Here is a 19,202-nt window from a genome sequence, read left to right as displayed (position 1 = left end):
ATTTGGCGCCGTAGTCACAGTGTTAGCGTGACATTTCCATTGACTATTTGGCGCCGTAGTCACTGTGTTAGCGTGACATATCCATTGACTATTTGGCGCCGTAGTCACAGTGTTAGCGTGACATATCCATTGACTATTTGGCGCCGTAGTCACACTGTTAGCGTGACATATCCATTGACATATAGCGTCACATGTCCAATGACACATCTGGCTCCGTGTCGACTGATTGTCATTTATAGACTTTGGTATCGAAAACAAGGTAGACTGTAGACATTTCAAAAGTCTAATTTATCGAATACACCCTATATTTGGTTCGATTCATATACGTTAAGGAATGTTTAGGATGTCCAGTGAGCGAGTTTGGTTTTACGCCGCTTTTAGCACTGTTCCAGCAATATCAAGGTGGGGGACCCCAGAAATGGGTTCCACACATTGTACCCATGTCGGGATTCGAACCCGGGTCTTCGGCGTGACGAGCGAACGCTTTAACCACTAGGCTACCCGACCTCCCCCTAAAGGATGTTCAAAGAGTCGACTTAAATTAGGAATGACATGGTTGACAGTATGTCTTCCTGTCCCGATCGTTGTTCATGCTATCGACCACTTGTTTTATTATCCGAAATAAAATTATTTACAGTGACGATTAATGACTATGGTGTACAAGACCATTCACTCACTCTCAGTAGTTTTCAATACCGGCAAGAAAACACCGTAATTGGTTGTCTCTGCTCAAATACAACCCCCCATGCCCAAACATTGTTCAATTTTAATCACATATAATTGTCATTTGTTTGGTGACATTCTACTGTGATACCTAAATAGGTCACCTGTTCCAAGTCCGAAGGTATTGTTGCCGAGGCATTGTCCGGCTTACCACTAGTGCATATCTCTTCAGAAATCAGTTTCAATAGGATCTTAATATATCAACTCCATGATATATATTTTTGTACGTAGAAAATGTATTCAACAAATGTATTGTATTCAAGGTTGGTAGTGTACCTTTGGATTTGTAAATTTCTTCTCAAAATGTGCTATGTAGTCTCTCCTCTCAAGAAAAACTGCTAGACCGATCAAGCTGAAAAATTGACAGAACAATATGTTTGAAAGGCTCATTCGTTGGATTGGCTAAAACAATGTCTCAAACGTCCAGATGTCTCATAACAATGTCTCAAACGTCTACATGTCTCATAACAATGTCTAAAACGTCCAGATGTCTCATAACAGTGTCTAAAACGTCCAGATGTCTCATAACAGTGTCTCAAACGTCCAGATGTCTCATAACAGTGTCTCAAACGTCCAGATGTCTCATAACAATGTCGAAAACGTCCAGATGTCTCAAAACAATGTCTCAAACGTCCAGATGTCTCATAACAATGTCTCAAACGTCCAGATGTCTCATAACAATGTCTAAAACGTCCAGATGTCTCAAAACAATGTCTCAAACGTCCAGATGTCTCATAACAATGTCTCAAACGTCAAGATGTCTCATAACAATGTCTAAAACGTCCAGATGTCTCATAACATACAGCGCCGCGTGAACAAGGGGCAATACAAACGCTTTCTTTGTTTGTGGTTAAACGCAGCAATCACCTTATTCCAGCTCTATGATGGCGGTCTGTAATAATCGAGTCTGGACCAGACAATTCAGTGATTGATATCATGAGCATGCATCTACGTAATTGGGATACGATGACATCAACCAAGTCAGCGAGCCTGACCACCCGATCCCATTAGTCGCCTCTTGCGACAAGCATAGTCGCCTTTTCGGCTTGTATGGGTTGCTGAAGTTCTATTCTTTTCCGGATCTTCACGGGTGGAAATACCTAAGCATCAGATTGGGGTGTTATGGGTGTGCTAAAAAGGTATAACAACTTCCCTTTGCCCAAAATTCTTTACTGAAAATGACTGAATATAATTTGCTGTTCATCCTTGAGTAACATCATCGCAATAGCATTGGAATTGGCAAATGATACTCAAGGCATAATTAGTCCATATCTCAGGCATTCTCTGACTTTCATTTAAGTGGGAGTGTTCTCAGCAGTTGAAAGTTAATATTTAATTAAATTATATCGATGGACTATTTCCTTCAGCACACTTGGAAATGAACGATAATCAGAGTGAGTGAGTTGGATTTAACGCCGCTTGGAAAGTTTTCGAGTTATATCACGGCATGTCAGCTTAATGTCGAAGAAAAGCCTGAAGTGATGCAGGTCTCAGAGGTTTACCACGTCGGTGAAACCCACGAGCACGGGTATGGTGCTGACAAACCTAGAAACATAATCGGGGCGAACCGAGACACACGATCATAAGTTGCTGACGTGCTCACGGGACGCAACTCTGCAAAGCGAATAGTGGATCCCAGTGTTCTCAGTGAACCATGGTCTACTTGCAGGAAGCTGTGCAACACCAAACATAATACAACTTTACAATAGTTCGTCTGGCTTCCTGTTACCTTATTCACCTTATGAGAAGTAGTCCTTATAAACAATAAAGACGTTTCAAGTCTTCACGTCCTTCCAACTTCTAAAAGCGTATGAGTGAGTGAGTATGGTTTTACGCCGCTTTTAGCAATATTTCAGCAATATCACGGCGGGGGACACCAGAAATGGGCTTCACACATTGTACCCATGTCGGGAATCGAACCCGGGTCTTCGGCGTGACGAGCGAACGCTTTAACCACTAGGCTACCCGACCGCCGCTACAGGTGATACTCACATAAATTTGCTAACCAAATGGTTTCGATGGATGTCTTCATCTTACATCAAAAAGAAGAAAAACGCGTCATTATCAAATGTAGCTTTCAAAGGCAACACTCTGCTCACATTTGCTTCGACTACTGTGCTTGTTACAACTTGATAACTTGAAATGAATAATCCCTTTGTTGATAGCGTGACTATTCGGAATAGGATAATACGGGAACACCAATGTAAGTTATTGATTCACCGAATATGAATTCCTAAGAGATGCATATGACGCCCAATCCACAGAAACAACCGGAACAGATCCCTGATTTTACAACAAAAGACATCTGGCCTTTTTGTCCTAGGTATACAGAACATCCATTACAGTAATGATAGAAATGATTGCACCCTTTTAGGCCTATAATCGACTCAATGTGATTATTAAAATATATACTCTTCCCATCTAACCCTCTGTTGGCACCAAAGCAGACGGTCCGCCAGATGACGTGGGGTCAATACATGACGTCGAACAGGTCTTCGTGCAAAAAGTCCTGCCTCCCTCAGTCTGTTGCGTACCGTTTGATCTGATATTCTCCGTACCCCAGGGATCTGTGTGGTTGTAGACGTGGCTGTGGTAGTGCGGTCTCGGAGGTGTCGCAGCCGGATGTATCGATCTTGTGCTTGGGTTGTCAACCTTCGTCTTCCTGACCTTGGTCTGTCGTCAACTCTGTTGGTGTTGTTGCATCGGGTCCACAGTGCGGAGATTGTCTGTCTGGATACGCCAAAGTGCCTGCCCACTTCTTGCTGAGTTGCTCCAGCTTGTAATCTCCCAATGGCGCTGTTCCGTTGAGCTGCATTCAGTTTTGGCATTCTGTCACCGCCTCTACTGCCGTTATAAGGACTGTATGAACAGCCGTTGATGTGGATTTTTTTACCCATTCAGCAGGGGGGCCTGCATGCCTAAATGCAGGATCCTGTGCTGCACGTTTTTTACAGGCGGTTGCGTTTGGATGAAGCTGTAAAATTGATCCCCAAACGCTACGTTTATGTGCTCTGCATGTGTTTTCGCGAATTATAGACGCATCATCTTTCTGTTTGACTTATTTGGTTCACATTTTATGTAATTATTTTAGATATTTGGCCAAAAATGGTTTTACATCTATGTCAAGTTTCTTTTTTTTTGAAGAGTATATATGCTTGTGGAATAGAAGGTTGTACAAAGGTCAGTTGAAACAGGGTACTGGTATAACGTTGTTAAATATTATTGCACTTATACAGCCCCGTGCATGCACATATGTTGTGTTTTGTTTTCTTTTGTTTTTGCGTGCGTGTGTGTTGCTGCTTGTCCGGACTAATGCCAATTTTATAGTGCTAGCCGACTGGGATACTTGCGTAACTGTGTTCGATGTGCCAAGGGGCCCGACATCATGGTCAGTTAAGTTATGACTCTACAACTAGCCTGGTTTTGCTAAGTCAAGGAGTGAGAGGCCTGACGACCGTTACTCCTACCTATCCCCCCAAACATTCATGTACAGGTGATAGTCAGTGAGTGAGTTTGATTTTACGCCGCTTTTAGCAGTATTCCAGCAATATCACGACGGGGGACACCAGAAATGGGCTTCACACACTGTACACACTGGAATCGAACCCAGGTCCTCGGCGTGACGAGCGAACGCTTTAACCACAAGGCTACCCGACCGCCCCTACAGGTGATACTCACATAAACTTTGCTAAGCTTCAGTCCATCTTTGAATACACAACTACTTGGACCGGACAAGAGAGGATAGGCTCGTCACAGAGTAGATAAGTGGAACGAGCAAGGCTCGACTCGCTCAGCTGACTGCAAAACTTGCACTACTTTCTTAGTGTTGAAGTTATCTTTTTAAGGTGTTCGAGTCTGACCCGCTTATGTCACATGTCCCAATAAATCGTTTTGATTCGTTGCTTGTGTCATGATGGAAAAACACCGGAGCCTGAGTGACCGGGTCAGTATCCCTCCATTGATTTCCTTCCCAGTGTATGTGATCTGTTTCTCATGATTAAGGTGTCCCTGCTGATTTATTAAATGGCAACAACGGCATCAAAACAATCCAACAATTAACGGGAATTACCATTTCTCTATAGTTTTTCTCTTTGATCCTGTCTGGTCCACGACTCTCATTGGCCTTTTTTTTGTAAAAGCCCTTACATTAAATCTATGCATCGGTAATCACAATTTTGAATGTTGAATTTGTTATGTTATGATTTTTGGGATGCATTTTTACCTTAGGACAATACGGTGCCACAGTTAACATGGATATCCGAACCGACCAGTCCTTGAATTTTCTGCCAACTTACGACAATTAACACCCCATAAGTATATGTATATTGGTCTCTACCTTCTGATTGTAAATGTAGTTCAATAGTACCTAATCACTTTGTTTGGCGTAAGAGGCTGGGTCAGGCTCAGTGACTTGCTTGATCGTATCCCAAAGTGGTAGGACGTTATTAATAACGTCATGATAACGCTGAGATCAAGAATAACTGCTACCGAAGATATTTGTTGATCCCAATGAGTGAGTGAGTGAGTGAGTGAGTGAAGTGTGTTTATGCTTATATTAATAGTTCAGATATATCACTTTGCTAAACTCACCATGGTATAAGAATGTATTTTAGGGATGCTTTTAATTTTATGCAGTTGCTTTCTATATAGTAACATTGTTCTTTTACTCCTGTTTTTTGTATTTTCAACATTGACATTTTTTTAACGTGAGCCTAAGGCCTTTCTACTGAATAAAAATGATTGATTGATTGAAGAAGTTAGAGAGATGGACAATCGCATTTCTATTTGGATTGTCAAGGTAAGATAGAGCCACTAGACTCTTCGTCTCCAACATCTCTTATGTGTTACCCAATTCTATGCTGGAAAAAAATAATTCCTACCTATACCCTACTTAGGTCTATTATAAAGGGTTGATTTGCACAAACACCATAAGTAACACTATCTTCCACAGGCACTGACATAGCAGCTGGAAGGTGGTATCAGACATTATTTTGAAGTCTGCTTTTTCTTCAAAAATCTCTGATGAACATATCACAAAGTCGATAACGCTGCATAAGTTAGGGATAACAAAAGTGAAATCCCCTATCTTGTCATCTGTTCCCATGCTTATTGCAAGAATACCTATCTACGAGTACCAATCTAAAATTGACAACAAATCATGTTCCAAAAATCATCATTTAATCCAGGTCTTGCATTCAGGTCACACATGAACACTATAGGTATGTGACAACTTCTATCAGTCAGTTTATTCATATATAACTGTAAGGCCACAGGCCCATAGTACAGAATACATGACAATGTGGAAGCGGTTAGGAATGTTACAAGGATTCATTTCTTAATAACATGGCATGATATATAAAGAGAGAGATTTTGTATAGCTCACATGTGAAATTAAAGAGATAAACTTGTATTTATATGGATGTACATTTTGTTTTGCTCACATGTGAAATTAAAGAGATAAACTTGTATTTATATGGATGTACATAGTATTTCTGTTCAATATATTTTTTCCTTAAATTATCATATTTACAACATACAAGTAGAAAATGAAATTCATCTTCGACAACATTTAAAGAACATTGTTTACATAATCTTAAACAGAGACAACTTCTAACAGGTCATGTTGTATGATTTCAATACCATTATTGGTATTCTGACGTTCACACCATCTGGAGAGCTCTGGATGAATATACATACATAACATCACTAATGCGACCCTTGAAGATCCGGGGTAGAATAGGTCTTCAGCAACCCATGCTTGCTGTAAAAAGCAACAAAGTATGTATGCTCGTCGTAAGAGGCGACAAACGGGATTGGGTGGTCAGGAAAGGGTTAAGACCTGTATCCGAACACCATGTTTCAAACAATGTGACGACAACAAGCAAAGTTGTAAATGTTATAAAATCACCACTTTGTTTTTAAAATTTCAAGACCATCAAGTTCCAAGAGATGATGACACATTTCCTTTAGATTTGGGGCCCTGGCCACACCTCTATCTACACGACTCAGATGGGGTGCTCCCAGTGCATTTCGAACTTGATTGTATAACCTGTTTATGGACAGTCTTAATGTCCTCCACACTCTGTTTGTTGCCCTTGTAGTATCCACGCTAGTTCTGTTGTAGCAGAGCCTGGCATTTGCCTGGTTGGTTCATGGTCAGATCGTTGGCAATATTTCTTTCTTTCAAAGCGTTCATTTTCATGTCATTGCTGGCAAATCGTACAACACCTGGGCGCGATTTGCCCCCACCCGTACTCCAAGTCGATGTGCATGTATAAGGTCAGTTGTCAGTATCTTGTAATCCTCGTTTACAGAGTTCAGAAGTTCCACAACGTTTTGTTTACAAACAGCAACTGGTTCGGGTTTGACCTCTGACAGTCCATATATAATGACTTTTTCCCACCCACAAACACCAGTGAAATAACTAGTGTATCACAGACATATTTAAAACTAGTATGGAACGATATCATGATATCACTATGCATAACCTAGCCATGATAAGAACGAGCTAGAGATCACCAGCAACCAAACTTAGGCCACCATACTAGGGGCCGTGGGGACTTACAGTACGAGGGGCGATTGATAAGTTGTGAGCCTACCTCTGAAGGAGTGTGGTACGGAAGAATTCCTTTGTGGTGGTTATAGACTGATCAAGTACAGTGACATACACAGGAGGATTGTTGTATTGGACACATTATTTAGTTCAGCATAAGCTATTGACTGCAAGGGGGGTTATGAGATGATTTAAAATTGAGAAACAGGAAAAGGGTGCTGTTATCAAATACCTTTACAAGAAAGGCTTAACACCCAATGCCATATATGAGGATATGTTATCCACACTAGGGGAAGATGCGCCGTCATATGCAACAGTGAAAAGATGGGTGGCAGAGTTTAAACGTGGGCGATCGAGCACTGATAGCCAACTTAGTGGACATCTCTCAGGAGCGAGTGCATTTCATTCTGACAGATATTCTAGGAATGCACAAGGTTTCTGCTCGATGGGTCCCCAAACTGTTGAAAACGTCAGAATCGGCAAAGAGAGAATCTCTCAAGGGAGAACCTCAAGCCTTTTGAAGGTGATCCAGATAACTTTCTCAAACGATTTGTTACAATGGACGAAACATGGGTCCACCACTTTGAACCCGAATCAAAACAACAGTCTAAACAGTGGAAACATGTCACATCTTCTACTCCAAAGAAAGCAAAGTCTGTGCCTTCAGCTGGGAAAGTCATGGCATCCGTTTTGGGGGATTCTGAAGGTGAGGTGAGATCATGGTGGACTGGTTTCCTAAAGGCCGTACTGTTACAGGGGCTTACTATGTGGAACTTCTGAGACAGTTAAGAGAGAAAATCAAAATTACGCGCCGTGGAAAGTTGACGAAAGGTGTGCTTTATCATCACGACAATGCTCCAGCACACACATCACTGATAGCAATGGCCAAAATCCTTGAGTGTGGCTTTGAACTTCTCCAACATCCACCTTATTCACCTGATTTGGCTCCGTCGGACTATCATGTGTTCCCACAGTTGAAAAGGCATTTAGCTGGAACTCATTTCCAGTCAGATGATGGCGTCATTACAGCGGTCAACAACTTTTTGAGTGACTAAGAAGTTGACTTCTACAAAAGTGGCATAATGGCATTGCAACATCGCTGGCAGAAGTGTGCTGACCTTAAAGGGGACTATGTCGAAAAGTAAAAAGCTTTGGTATCAAACTGACTTTGCTTTCTTTGTTAGGCTTAGAACTTATCAATCGCCCCTCGTACTTCTCCTATCTGCACGGTTCCCCAGCAGGATTTACACCATCCCTTCAGCTACTCGTGATGATACGGAATTTAACCATCGATTCGATTGAGATGACAAATATACTACGTTTAAAAACTGTGGTAGGAATAAAGGTACATTTAATGATGTAGTCTTACAAGGCCTCTCAGTGGCATGAAAAGAGAGTCTTATTCCATCTATAGATCAAAGAGAGTCTTATTCGCTATAGGTCTCTTTTCTATACATATATTGGATGGAAAGCGAGTGTATCTACATTGTGATGGTCAATTCAATGAGACATTTGATTGAAACTGGTCCATATCACTCTCTCTCACTCTCTCTCTCTCTCTCTCTCTCTCTATCTCTCTCTCTCTCTCTCTCTCTCTCTCACACACACAGACACACACACACACACACAAAGTAGACGTTTCAGAACAGTACTGTTTACCAGGTAGACAGAAGGTGAAAGGTCACCACATACTGTATACGATGACATAGGGTAAAACGGGGTAGACATATTTGAAAAAGTCAAGTGGGGTTTTGAGTACAAATATTTTGAGTTTTTCTCCACTTGTAAGAATAAATGTGCCATTTTCCCCATCTGAGTGAACTGCAATTATACCATACACCACAGGTCAACACGTCAAACAAAACCCACATACATAACGTTCGAAACAGAATATATTTAATTGGTGACCACTTGGAGGGTTGGTCATATGCACTGCCAACGTTTCCTTTCAATGCATCTGGCTGCTGAAATGTCCCAATTCTTGCTCTCCATGTCGAAATATCAACTTCCATGGCATTTGTATTATCTCAGTGTCTCCAGCCTACCTCCAGGTTTCACATCTGTGTTTCAAACTGTATTATGGACTGTGACCAGCGTCCATTGTCTCAGGCTATGACTTAATTCAGCTTTCTAAGAAATATTATCCCACTCTATCGCAGTACAACATTGCCTGCCTTCGATTTTATGTTCATTTTTAGTATTTTAGTCATTATGTGTGAAGAAAGACCAAAGTGAGCAGTTTTCAGACATTTACCACGTTTGTGAAACCAACAAGCATCAATATGATACAAGGCTCATAATCAGCGTCTCACACTTCTTCGAGTAACAGTACACTCGCCAACAAATAGATGCTTTCATCGAAAGTATTTTTAGCATACATACTCAAATGCAAAAGATAGTGTGGGGTAGCCCCCTACCAGTGACATCACATAGCCAGGACATATGGATTAGAAGCACGCATCATCGCCACAGGTTCGAGGCAGAAACTCTGACAGCCCAGACCATCCCTAGCAACATATCCATATCTGAAAGGACACTCCGACGACTTCTACACATCCCTGGCATCCGCGCGAGGCGCCCAGCCAGGTCATTCAAGACGGCAAAACATCAACGTCAACATCTCCACTGGTGCACACAACACCAGCAGTGGACAGCACGTCAGTGAACAGGATCCTTCTCTGTGTCAATTTGCTTTCTTCAACAATCCGATGGCTGGAGACGTGTCAAAAGGTATAATCTGTCACCAATTGATCTCGTCTGGGATGAAATGGTACGACCTTTGCAACGTCTTCCAAATCTTCGAAAACCGTTTCAGGAAATTCGATCTATCCTTCCTCAGATATGGAATGCCTTTTCCAGGCCTTTCTTCAAGGAAAGGGAGGATGTAATGCCTACATCAGTGCACAAGATGGAAACACTGGCTACTGACTGTAAACGTGCCTCTTATCTCTTGTGTAACACGACTCTTGTGTAACATGACTCTGTATGTCCTGATGCTCGTTTCTTACGTTCAGACATTCTTTCCATGTGATATAACTCCATCCACGGCACAAATTGTATTGACCGATTCTTTTTTAAATATATGAAAATAAGTTTGGAGTATGTTATATGAATTGATTTCTGTCTGACGATAATGAAGGCATTGTTACTCGTGCACTCACACACTCTCCCAAATCCCGCCCATCTCGCCCAAAATCAACCCACCAACTCACACAATGTTAAGGGTGCAGCAATCTATGTACTTCTCAGAGACCATCAACGATTTGCAGACGGAGTCTCCATTCCTTTGGGAAAAGCGTGTTATGCCAATGTAATCTTGTCTACCTTATGCGCTGACTTCTGACTTTTGTACCAAGGGATGGGGCAACTAAATTTAATCCTTCAAATTAAGCTTCACAAGTCCCTACTCTTTTAGCTTTGTATTGCTATAGATCAGGCTGCAGGTAACGATGTTCGCATAGTATCTTCATTGTACAGAATGAGGGAGTTATTCAGCTGTGTTTTACAACGCTTTGGTTTTCAGTTATCACAAAGCAGGTCAGCTATGTGGTGAAAAAACATAAGTGATAAAACACTTTCCATTTTCATGAGAAGTTTCTGCTGAAAGCAGAGTCGATTATACGATTCATGAGCAGGTGTTCATTAATTAGAGATGATACCAGGTGTCCGCGACGAGTGTTACAGAGACCTTAAATGTTTGGTCTTTGACGTTTACCACTTTGATGCAACCCACAATGCTGACAAAACCAACAATCATAATCTGGGGGAATCTTGGATTTGAAACCCTTGAAGATCCGGGTAGGAATCGGTCTTGAACAATCCCTGCTTACCGTAAAAAACGGCTATGCTTGACGTAAGAAGCGACTAAGGGGATCGGGTGGTCAGGCTCGCTGACTTTTGCTGAGTGCAAAGTTAAACAACAAACAAACAACACTTGGATTCGAAACCAATATAGATACATATGTCGATAATGATTGTGGTGTAGTTGACAACATTTATGTAGGCTAGGTCGCAAATTATTTTTCAAGCATCGTTTACATCCGACCATGCACATCAACATACATGTGTATATGCAACTCCCCCCCTTCGGAGGCGGTCGGGTAGCCTAGTGGTTAAAGCGTTCGCTCGTCACGCCGAAGACCCGGGTTCGATTCCCGACATGGGTACAATCTGTAAAGCCCATTTCCGTGATATTGCTGGAATATTGCCAAAAGCGGCGTAAAACCATTCTCACTAACTCACTCCTCCCCTTCAATAAATGAAGATAGGGGAAAGGGTAAAAGCAGGGAAAGTATGAAACGTAAAAACAATTGCTGATCGTTGTAAGCTTAGTGATCTTTCAAATTCAATGTCAGTATGATAGCCAGGTGATATAAACAGACTATATGAACAGTTAAACACGTCGTAAATTAAGCATGACGAAACACTCTTTGTTCTACCTTTTATTGTAATTGTAATTTGCCATGGTCTCAATAGTTTAATTAATGGTTACTTTAATCTGCCATTCTCATAGACAGACTCATTGGTTCCCTCAGAGGTGGAGAAGAAGGAACCACCAGTGTAACGCCAAGCATATAGCTGTCATGCTGAGTGCGGCGTTAAACAACAAACAAACAAACCAAAACTTTGATCTTCCTTTCATTGTGATTGTAATTTGCCATGGTCTCAATAGTTGACTTAATGGTTACTTTAACCTGATGTACTCATAGATAGGCTCATTGGTTCCCTCAGAGCTGGTGTAGAAGGAACCGCCAGTGTTACTCCAAGCAATGGCTGTACCATACCATTCTTGAAGGTAGGGGAACTTCACTCTGTTGTCGCTGTCACTCAGGACAGATCTCATCTCGGTCTCGTCCTCCACGTAGAAGTAGTAGACACGATCTTCCATCTTGAAAATAAAGCCTGTTCCATCAGGCGATATATCCGCACTTTTCGGACCTTCGTAGTAGGACCACAAGCCAACACTGAAAAGGTACCTCGCTCGTCCACTGACAATCTCATAAAAAGGGAATGAATCTTCCACAGAGTCCATGATAAATATGCGTCCTGATGGAGACACCATCAAGGTTTCACAGTTACTTGTGTAGGAACTGAAAATAAACGAATGACAGTTAGAAGCCGTGTTGAAAGAGAAGAATCCTTATATTAGTCGTATATATGCCTTTTGCGACCGGTCGTCATATAGCTGGAATATTGCTGAGCGCGGCGTTAAACAACAACAACAAAATTATGCGACCGTCCATCTCTATCATGAGTCACTTCGTGGTAACTGTTGCGTTCCTCACGTCGTTATATGTAAATCCCTTATTTCCTCACGCAGCTTACTTTATATAAAACTGACTAGATATACTCTGTTAACGAAAATGGACAAAATTGGCACCCAATATTGACATGGTGTCAATGAGGTCCTGCGCTTTCCCACTGTTAAGACGTGCGCAGTGGCGTTCAAGGGGATAAGAGAGAGCATCGAGGATGATCTCAGATCAGGAAGACCGCCAACTGCCACCACGAGGGGAACCATTGATAAAATGGGTGATGTGATAATTCTGAGGAATGAGCTGGGCATGATTAGGGTGAATAGATATCTAGCTTTCACTCAGACCCTGAAAGATATGTTCATTCAAAATTGGTATTTTTCCTTATCAGTATCAAAGAAACTATAAGTTATTCCCTCTTTAAAACAGCTTCTGTGAAGAGCAACTCTTATTAGATGTGACACTAAAAACATTTCGAATTGCACTTGCAAGATTCAGATGTGGTTCACACGAACCCTTTATTGAGACGGGACGATATATGGGGATCGTGAGAGAACACAGAATTTGTCAGTTTTGTGATTTAAACACTGTAGAAAATGAAAATCAGTTCTTCCTAGTTTGCCCGTTGTTTGCTGAACCCAGAAAACAGTTCATTGATAAATATTATATCCGTTCTCCAAGTCTACAGACACTTGTTACATTAATGTCAAATAAGAGTGCATGACTAGGTGAGTTGGGTTTAACGCCGCTTTTAACAGTATTCCAGTTATGTCACGGCGTGTCAGCTTAATGTGGGAGGAAAGTCCGAAGTGATGCAGGTCTCAGACGTTTACCACTTCGGTGAAACCCACGAGCACGGGTATGGTGCTGACAAACCTAGAAACATAATTGGGTCGAACCGGGATTCGAACCCACAATCATAGGTTTCTGGCGTGCCCAAGGGACGCAACTCTGCACAGCGAATCGCGGCGCCTTAGGCGACTGCGCCACCCGTGACCCCGTCAAGTAAGAATGTAGTAATAACGAAAAAACTGTCAATGTACATATTGCATGCTATGAAGTTAGAAGCTCCAAATGTGTTACCTTATTAATGTATGTACACCCTTTTCTATATAACATGTACTATAGGCCTATGTCCTCTCTGTATTATGAATAAACACATATACGAGTAAGGTTTCAGCCGTTAACTTCCAAAGTGTTTGGACCTCAGAGGGGAATATTTTAAAAATAATACCTCCACCAACTCAGATCATCATAGTTTTTCAGCCAACCCTCTGTTTGTACATACCTAATGAGGAGTCTGAATAGAACAAGCTTGTTGCGTGGTACCCTAGTTTCCACGATTCTGAGATATGTAGTGAGTTACAACTCTTGTCAGAATTCTTACGCAGTCTGTATATGTGCTTTAAATATGTGTTAAGGTCTTATTTTTGTACCTTATTACTTCCCATATCATCGATATCAATGCTTCATAGACACAGTACCGGTACATTCGAATTCAATCGTTTTCTTTGTAGAGATCGGTCGGCACAAACTTTTGTTAGCAATGTTCATAATAATGAGATTCGGACTGTGCCGTTGATGAGATATTCCTCCCACATTGCCTTGACGGCAATCAGCAATGTTTCAGCTTTATAATGACGAAAACGTTAATATATAGAAATTAACATTCATTCAACGAAAGGCAAAGAGGCCTCGATTTAAGATGAAATATCAAACGCCAACCAGAGAAAAGAACCAATGTCGATCATCTGATGAAACAAATTCCATTGGCCCTAAAAGGCAAAACAGCCGTGAAAATTACAACCAGTTATAATATTGTTCGATGCTTGACCATCAATATAAATATGTGCTGAACTTGTTACCTGAAGGAGGTTGTCTCGACGTCTGTGACATCCTGATCTGCTGAGATATCCTCTGGCTCCTTAAATTTATATAATTTGTTGACAGGTCCTCTCCCTGAATCACCAGCATCTAAGATGTAGATACAATGATCCCCATTGCCATTAGAACATGGACCACATGCCATGTCCTCCCAGTCAACGTTGGCTACATTCAGAGTAATTTTGGAAATGATTTGGCCATGGTTCTTGATGTCAATGGCGTAAACCCATCCTTTTCCACTTGAGCCGTCATTGATATAGTACAGTACACCCGGATGTACCCGACTGGCGCATAAACCGGAGGCGTGGTCTCCCTCGTAGTTTCTGAAGTAACCTGCGTACATGCGACTTGTGAATTCTGAAATGAAATAATTATTGAAGTGGGAATATGAACTTGGTAGATGGTGAACACAAGATTTGTCTCATTACTTATTTAATAAGCCCGTTTTGAAGTGACAGAAAAAGTAAAGCTGTTTGGGGACGTACAACTTATAACACCATACATGTCTTTTTATATTTTTGGGGTCCTCGGCTTTCCGAAGCAAATACAGCAACATATATAATGAGCGAATGCTTTACCCACAGGGCCACCACCCAACCCCTTGTAAATATTGGAGCCTAATATGATTCATCTCACAAATCTAGAAGCGGAGAGGAGGTTTCAGTAAAAGACGTAAAAGTGAGCGAGTGAGTATGGTTTTACGCCGCTTTTAGCAATATTCCAGCAATATCACGGCGGGCGACACCAGAAATGGGCTTCACACATTGTATCCATGTCGGGAATCGAACCCGGGTCTTCGGCGTGACGATCCAACGCTGTAACCACTGGGCTACCCCACCGCCCCACATATATAATGGAATCGATATTATTAAGTAAGTAAGTTTTACATAAACGTCAATATAATTTTGTCTTTGTGTTTGTCAAAGATGTTCGAATGTCTTAGTGGGCACCTAATGATAATCGCATTTGTTCATTGCATACAATTTACATTTAATAGCTTGTTTATTCGCAATGATTGGTGAGCTGACAAATTGAAATGGTGTTTTATATGATTAACATTTCATTGTTAACGTAAAGACATTTAAACTTCAAGAACCTTTTCCTTTTCAAGAAGTCACAGGGGTAGATGAGGGTTATTTAGAGAGGTCACGCCGATGACAAGGGTTCTTGGTGTACCCGATGTGATGCTAAAAGCAATGCTGATCTCTCTGGAACAGCACGGCTCTTAAAAACTAATTTAACTTGGGTTTATTTAAAAGTTATTTAAATCGAACAAAATATTATTAATATTGTGAGAAAAATGTTAGACCACCAAAAGCGTATCATTTGCATACTGTGCCATCAATCCATTAACATGCTTGTTCATATAAACTGGGCGGCAAAACAAAGTATAGGTCGAGTTCCATGATCGATAAAAAAATAACAAGAAGAGGTTTTGTTGTGAATTATAATATAATCTAGGGAGGGGTAACAAATGATTGATCAACGACAGTTTGAATGAAATTGTGCACTCACAGGTAGTGTAAGCTCAAGGTAAACAATGGTGGGGTTAGAAATGTCATATTCAAAATTTGTCTGAAATGTCACCAAAAACTTGTCAGACACACTACAAGTTCATTGTCGACACATCAATAGCGAGTATGACCTCCAGCTGCCTCAATGCATGCTGTGATACGCCGCCTCATCGATGACGTCAGTCTTCTGATGACGTGGAATGGAATCCGTTACCACTCGTCTCTCAGGGCCTGCTGCAATTCTTGTCTGTAAACGGGAGGCTGATGGCGTGCTTCAATCTGCCTGTGAAGATGGTCCCACAGATGTTCAATAGGATTCATATCGGGTGAGTTGGCAGGCCAGGGCAAAACGTCAACGTTCTACTGGTTCATAAAGTTCCGAGTCAGTCTTGCAGTATGGGGCCTGGCATTGTCGTTTTGAAACAATTTCACCTGGTGTTGGTTTTGTAAGAACGGAAGCACAACTGGCTGCAACACTTTGTCTCTACTGCACAGCGTTCAGGTTTACCTGCATAATCACCAAATCAGTCTTCGGGTCTCCACAAATACCGCCCCACACCATTACACCTCCCCCGCTGAATGGATGGACCTCTCGAATACACGCCGGAGCCAAACGATCCTCTCTGCGTCGATAAACTCGTTCCCTGCCGTCATTTCGAAAAAAAGTTAAACCGACTTTCATCAGTAAACAGCACTCGACGCCAATTTCTCCCTTGCCAGCGTCGAACCTGCCTCGCCCATCGCAGTCTCGGGCGTCGATGTTGAGCAGTCAGTACCATTCCTCGGAAAGGACGATACGCTCGAATTCCAGCAGCACGAATTCGTCGTAGTACTGTACGTTGGCTAATGGGATGTCCCAACGCTGTTGCTGCCGTCGCCGCCGCCGTTACGAATCTGTTTCGCAGGTGAATGAGCCGTATCTGACCGTCTTTCAGTGGTGTTGTCACTCGGGGTCGTCCGGTTCTAGGCATGTCTGGCTACTGTCAATGATGTACAATCAAACCCTCTCGCAATTTGGACCCGTGTTGCTCCCATTTCGGTCATACCGATGGCTCTCTCTCTCTGCTCCTGTGACAGTCGTGGCATTTCGTTTGTGTGCTTTCATCACGTGTGGTTAAACCCTGCAGACGAACGCATTTATACAGCTAACATGCACGTGCAGTTTATGCCAAAGGCAGGAAACCTGTTTCACCATTTTTTTGTCACCGCACGAGCGCCGTCAAAGGTGGCGCGTTCTTGTGAGGTGTTTTTTGGTCATGTTCCAAATACCCACTTTCCACTAATTATCGCTGTTTTTTTAAAAAAATTACAAATTGCCAACCTATACTTTCTTTAGCCGCTAAGTTTAGAAGCACTGATGTTGTTGCCTGTATCAAAAGTATAATTATAATTAATGTAACGTATTCCATTCAAGTCTTTCACACAACCAGCGCCTTCTTGAGTGACACCTGCTACATGTTAAACATGCCGGCATTTCTACTGCTTCTACCACTGTCGTAGTTACTACGTGTCTGCTTAATGTGGAGGAAAGCCCGAAGTGATCAGAAGTGAAGGTCTCAGGTCTCGGTGAAACCCACGACCACGGGCATGGAGCTGACAAACCTTGAAACATAATCGGGGCGAACCGGGATTCGAACCCACAATCATAGGTTTCTGGCGTGCCCAAGGGACGCAACTATGCACAGCGAATCGCAGCCCCTTAGACGACTGGGCCACCCGTGCCCCCTGAGAATAATGAAGGTGAGGATGTCGAAAGTACAAATGCATAGACAGCATTGTGCTTAGAGTTTTCAATAAACATATAGAGATACCCTGTATACAAACATGCATAATAAGAATATCAGTTTAGCCCCAAAGGTAATAGAAAATTGGAAAAAGATCATTATCAATATCACAAGTTAACAAGTTCAGTTCGTAATGGAATGATATCTTATTCTGTTTACGTTTGTTTGTTGGTTTGCTTGCGCCGCAGTCAGCAATATTCCAGCCATATGACGGCGGTCTGTAAATAATCGAGTCTGGACCAGACAATCCAGTGATTGACACCATGGGCATCGATCCGCGCAATTGGGATACGATGACCAAGTCAGTGAGCCTGACCGATTCAGTTGGTCGCCTTTTACGACAAGCATAGTCGACTTTTACAGAGAGCATGTGTTGCTGAAGAGATATTCTACCCCGGATCTTCACGGGTCCGAATTGTAACTAAATTTGAACGAAGTCTAATCTGAATGTAACTATGTTATAAGATGAAGTTACAAAATATCAGTTGACCAACACAATTATGTTTAAGTGAGTGAGTTGGGTTTAACGCGTCTTAAGAGTATTCCAGCTTAATGTTGGAGGAAAGCCCGAAGTGATGCAGGTCTCAGATGTTTACCACTTCCGTGAAACCCACAAGCATGAGTATGGTGCTGATAAACCTAGTAACATAATAGGGGCGAACCGGGATTCGGACCCACAATCACAGGTTTCTGGCGTGCCCAAGGGACGCAATTCGGCACTGCGACTGGGTCACACAAATAATTTTAAAGATAATTTGAACTTCATCCCCGTAATATGCTCACCTTCTGCTCTCCCTGTGAATACCGTTTGTTCTGCCTCTGCGGAATCTGGTGTAGTTGTGGTTGTAGTCGTAGTTGCAGATGTAGGTTTGTTAGTTACCTGCGAAGTTGGAAATCCAGTATCCTTTAATGCCTCCAATTCTTCAACTGCCGCGGTAATGTTGACTAAAGCTTCATCCCATATGTCCATCCTCTCTTGGTTCTGAGCATTCTTCTCCTCTCGAGAAACAACGGTTGGTGCTTCGAGTTTGAAATTTCGGAAGTCTATAGCCGAGTGACTTTCACCTATAATCAACAGAAGCATCGCCAAAGCAAGAAAAGGACTCATTGTTGAGCCTGGGTTACTCGGGCAATGGTTCGAGACCTTAACAAGAAAGGCCTTTTATGGTCAATCCAGATGGGTAGTGTGAAATGCAATCTCGTTAGGGGGATTAGTGTTGTTGTCTCGTTAGGGGGATTAGTGTTGTTGATAACAATCTATATGTTAACCTTATATGTCTGTTGTCTATCATCTCTCATGTATATCTCATTTATCTTGATGTTGAATGTTGTGAGTAGTCACCTGGCACATCTGACCACGCAAACAGATACAGATCTTACTGAACCCTCTTGACGGGGCGCGTGGAATGTTCACTCTGTTCACGAGTCGTCTGCCCACACTTCGCTTTCGGTGAAGTTAATACTACCAATAATAATTTACAATTCATTA

The 19,202-nt window shown here is 42.0% G+C and overlaps 1 protein-coding gene across 1 annotated transcript; it reads right to left on the bottom strand.

Annotated features, from left to right (window-relative positions):
- Positions 1-11,960: 11,960 nt before the first annotated feature.
- Positions 11,961-18,821, bottom strand: LOC139447068 (uncharacterized). The gene is made up of 3 exons (XM_071228223.1): positions 18,497-18,821; positions 14,397-14,772; positions 11,961-12,366 (listed from the first exon to the last, which is right to left on the bottom strand). The coding sequence occupies exons 1-3, from the start codon at positions 18,819-18,821 to the stop codon at positions 11,961-11,963; spliced, it is 1,107 nt and encodes a 368-aa protein (XP_071084324.1).
- Between the last annotated feature and the right edge of the window lie 381 nt (positions 18,822-19,202).

Source organism: Haliotis cracherodii, unplaced genomic scaffold (assembly GCF_022045235.1).
Source record: "Haliotis cracherodii isolate W230 unplaced genomic scaffold, xgHalCrac1.p SCAF_7, whole genome shotgun sequence".
Classification (NCBI taxonomy): Eukaryota; Metazoa; Mollusca; class Gastropoda; order Lepetellida; family Haliotidae; genus Haliotis; species Haliotis cracherodii.
Note: the sequence above shows the minus strand (reverse complement) of the source record. Positions and strands in the feature narration are given on the sequence as shown.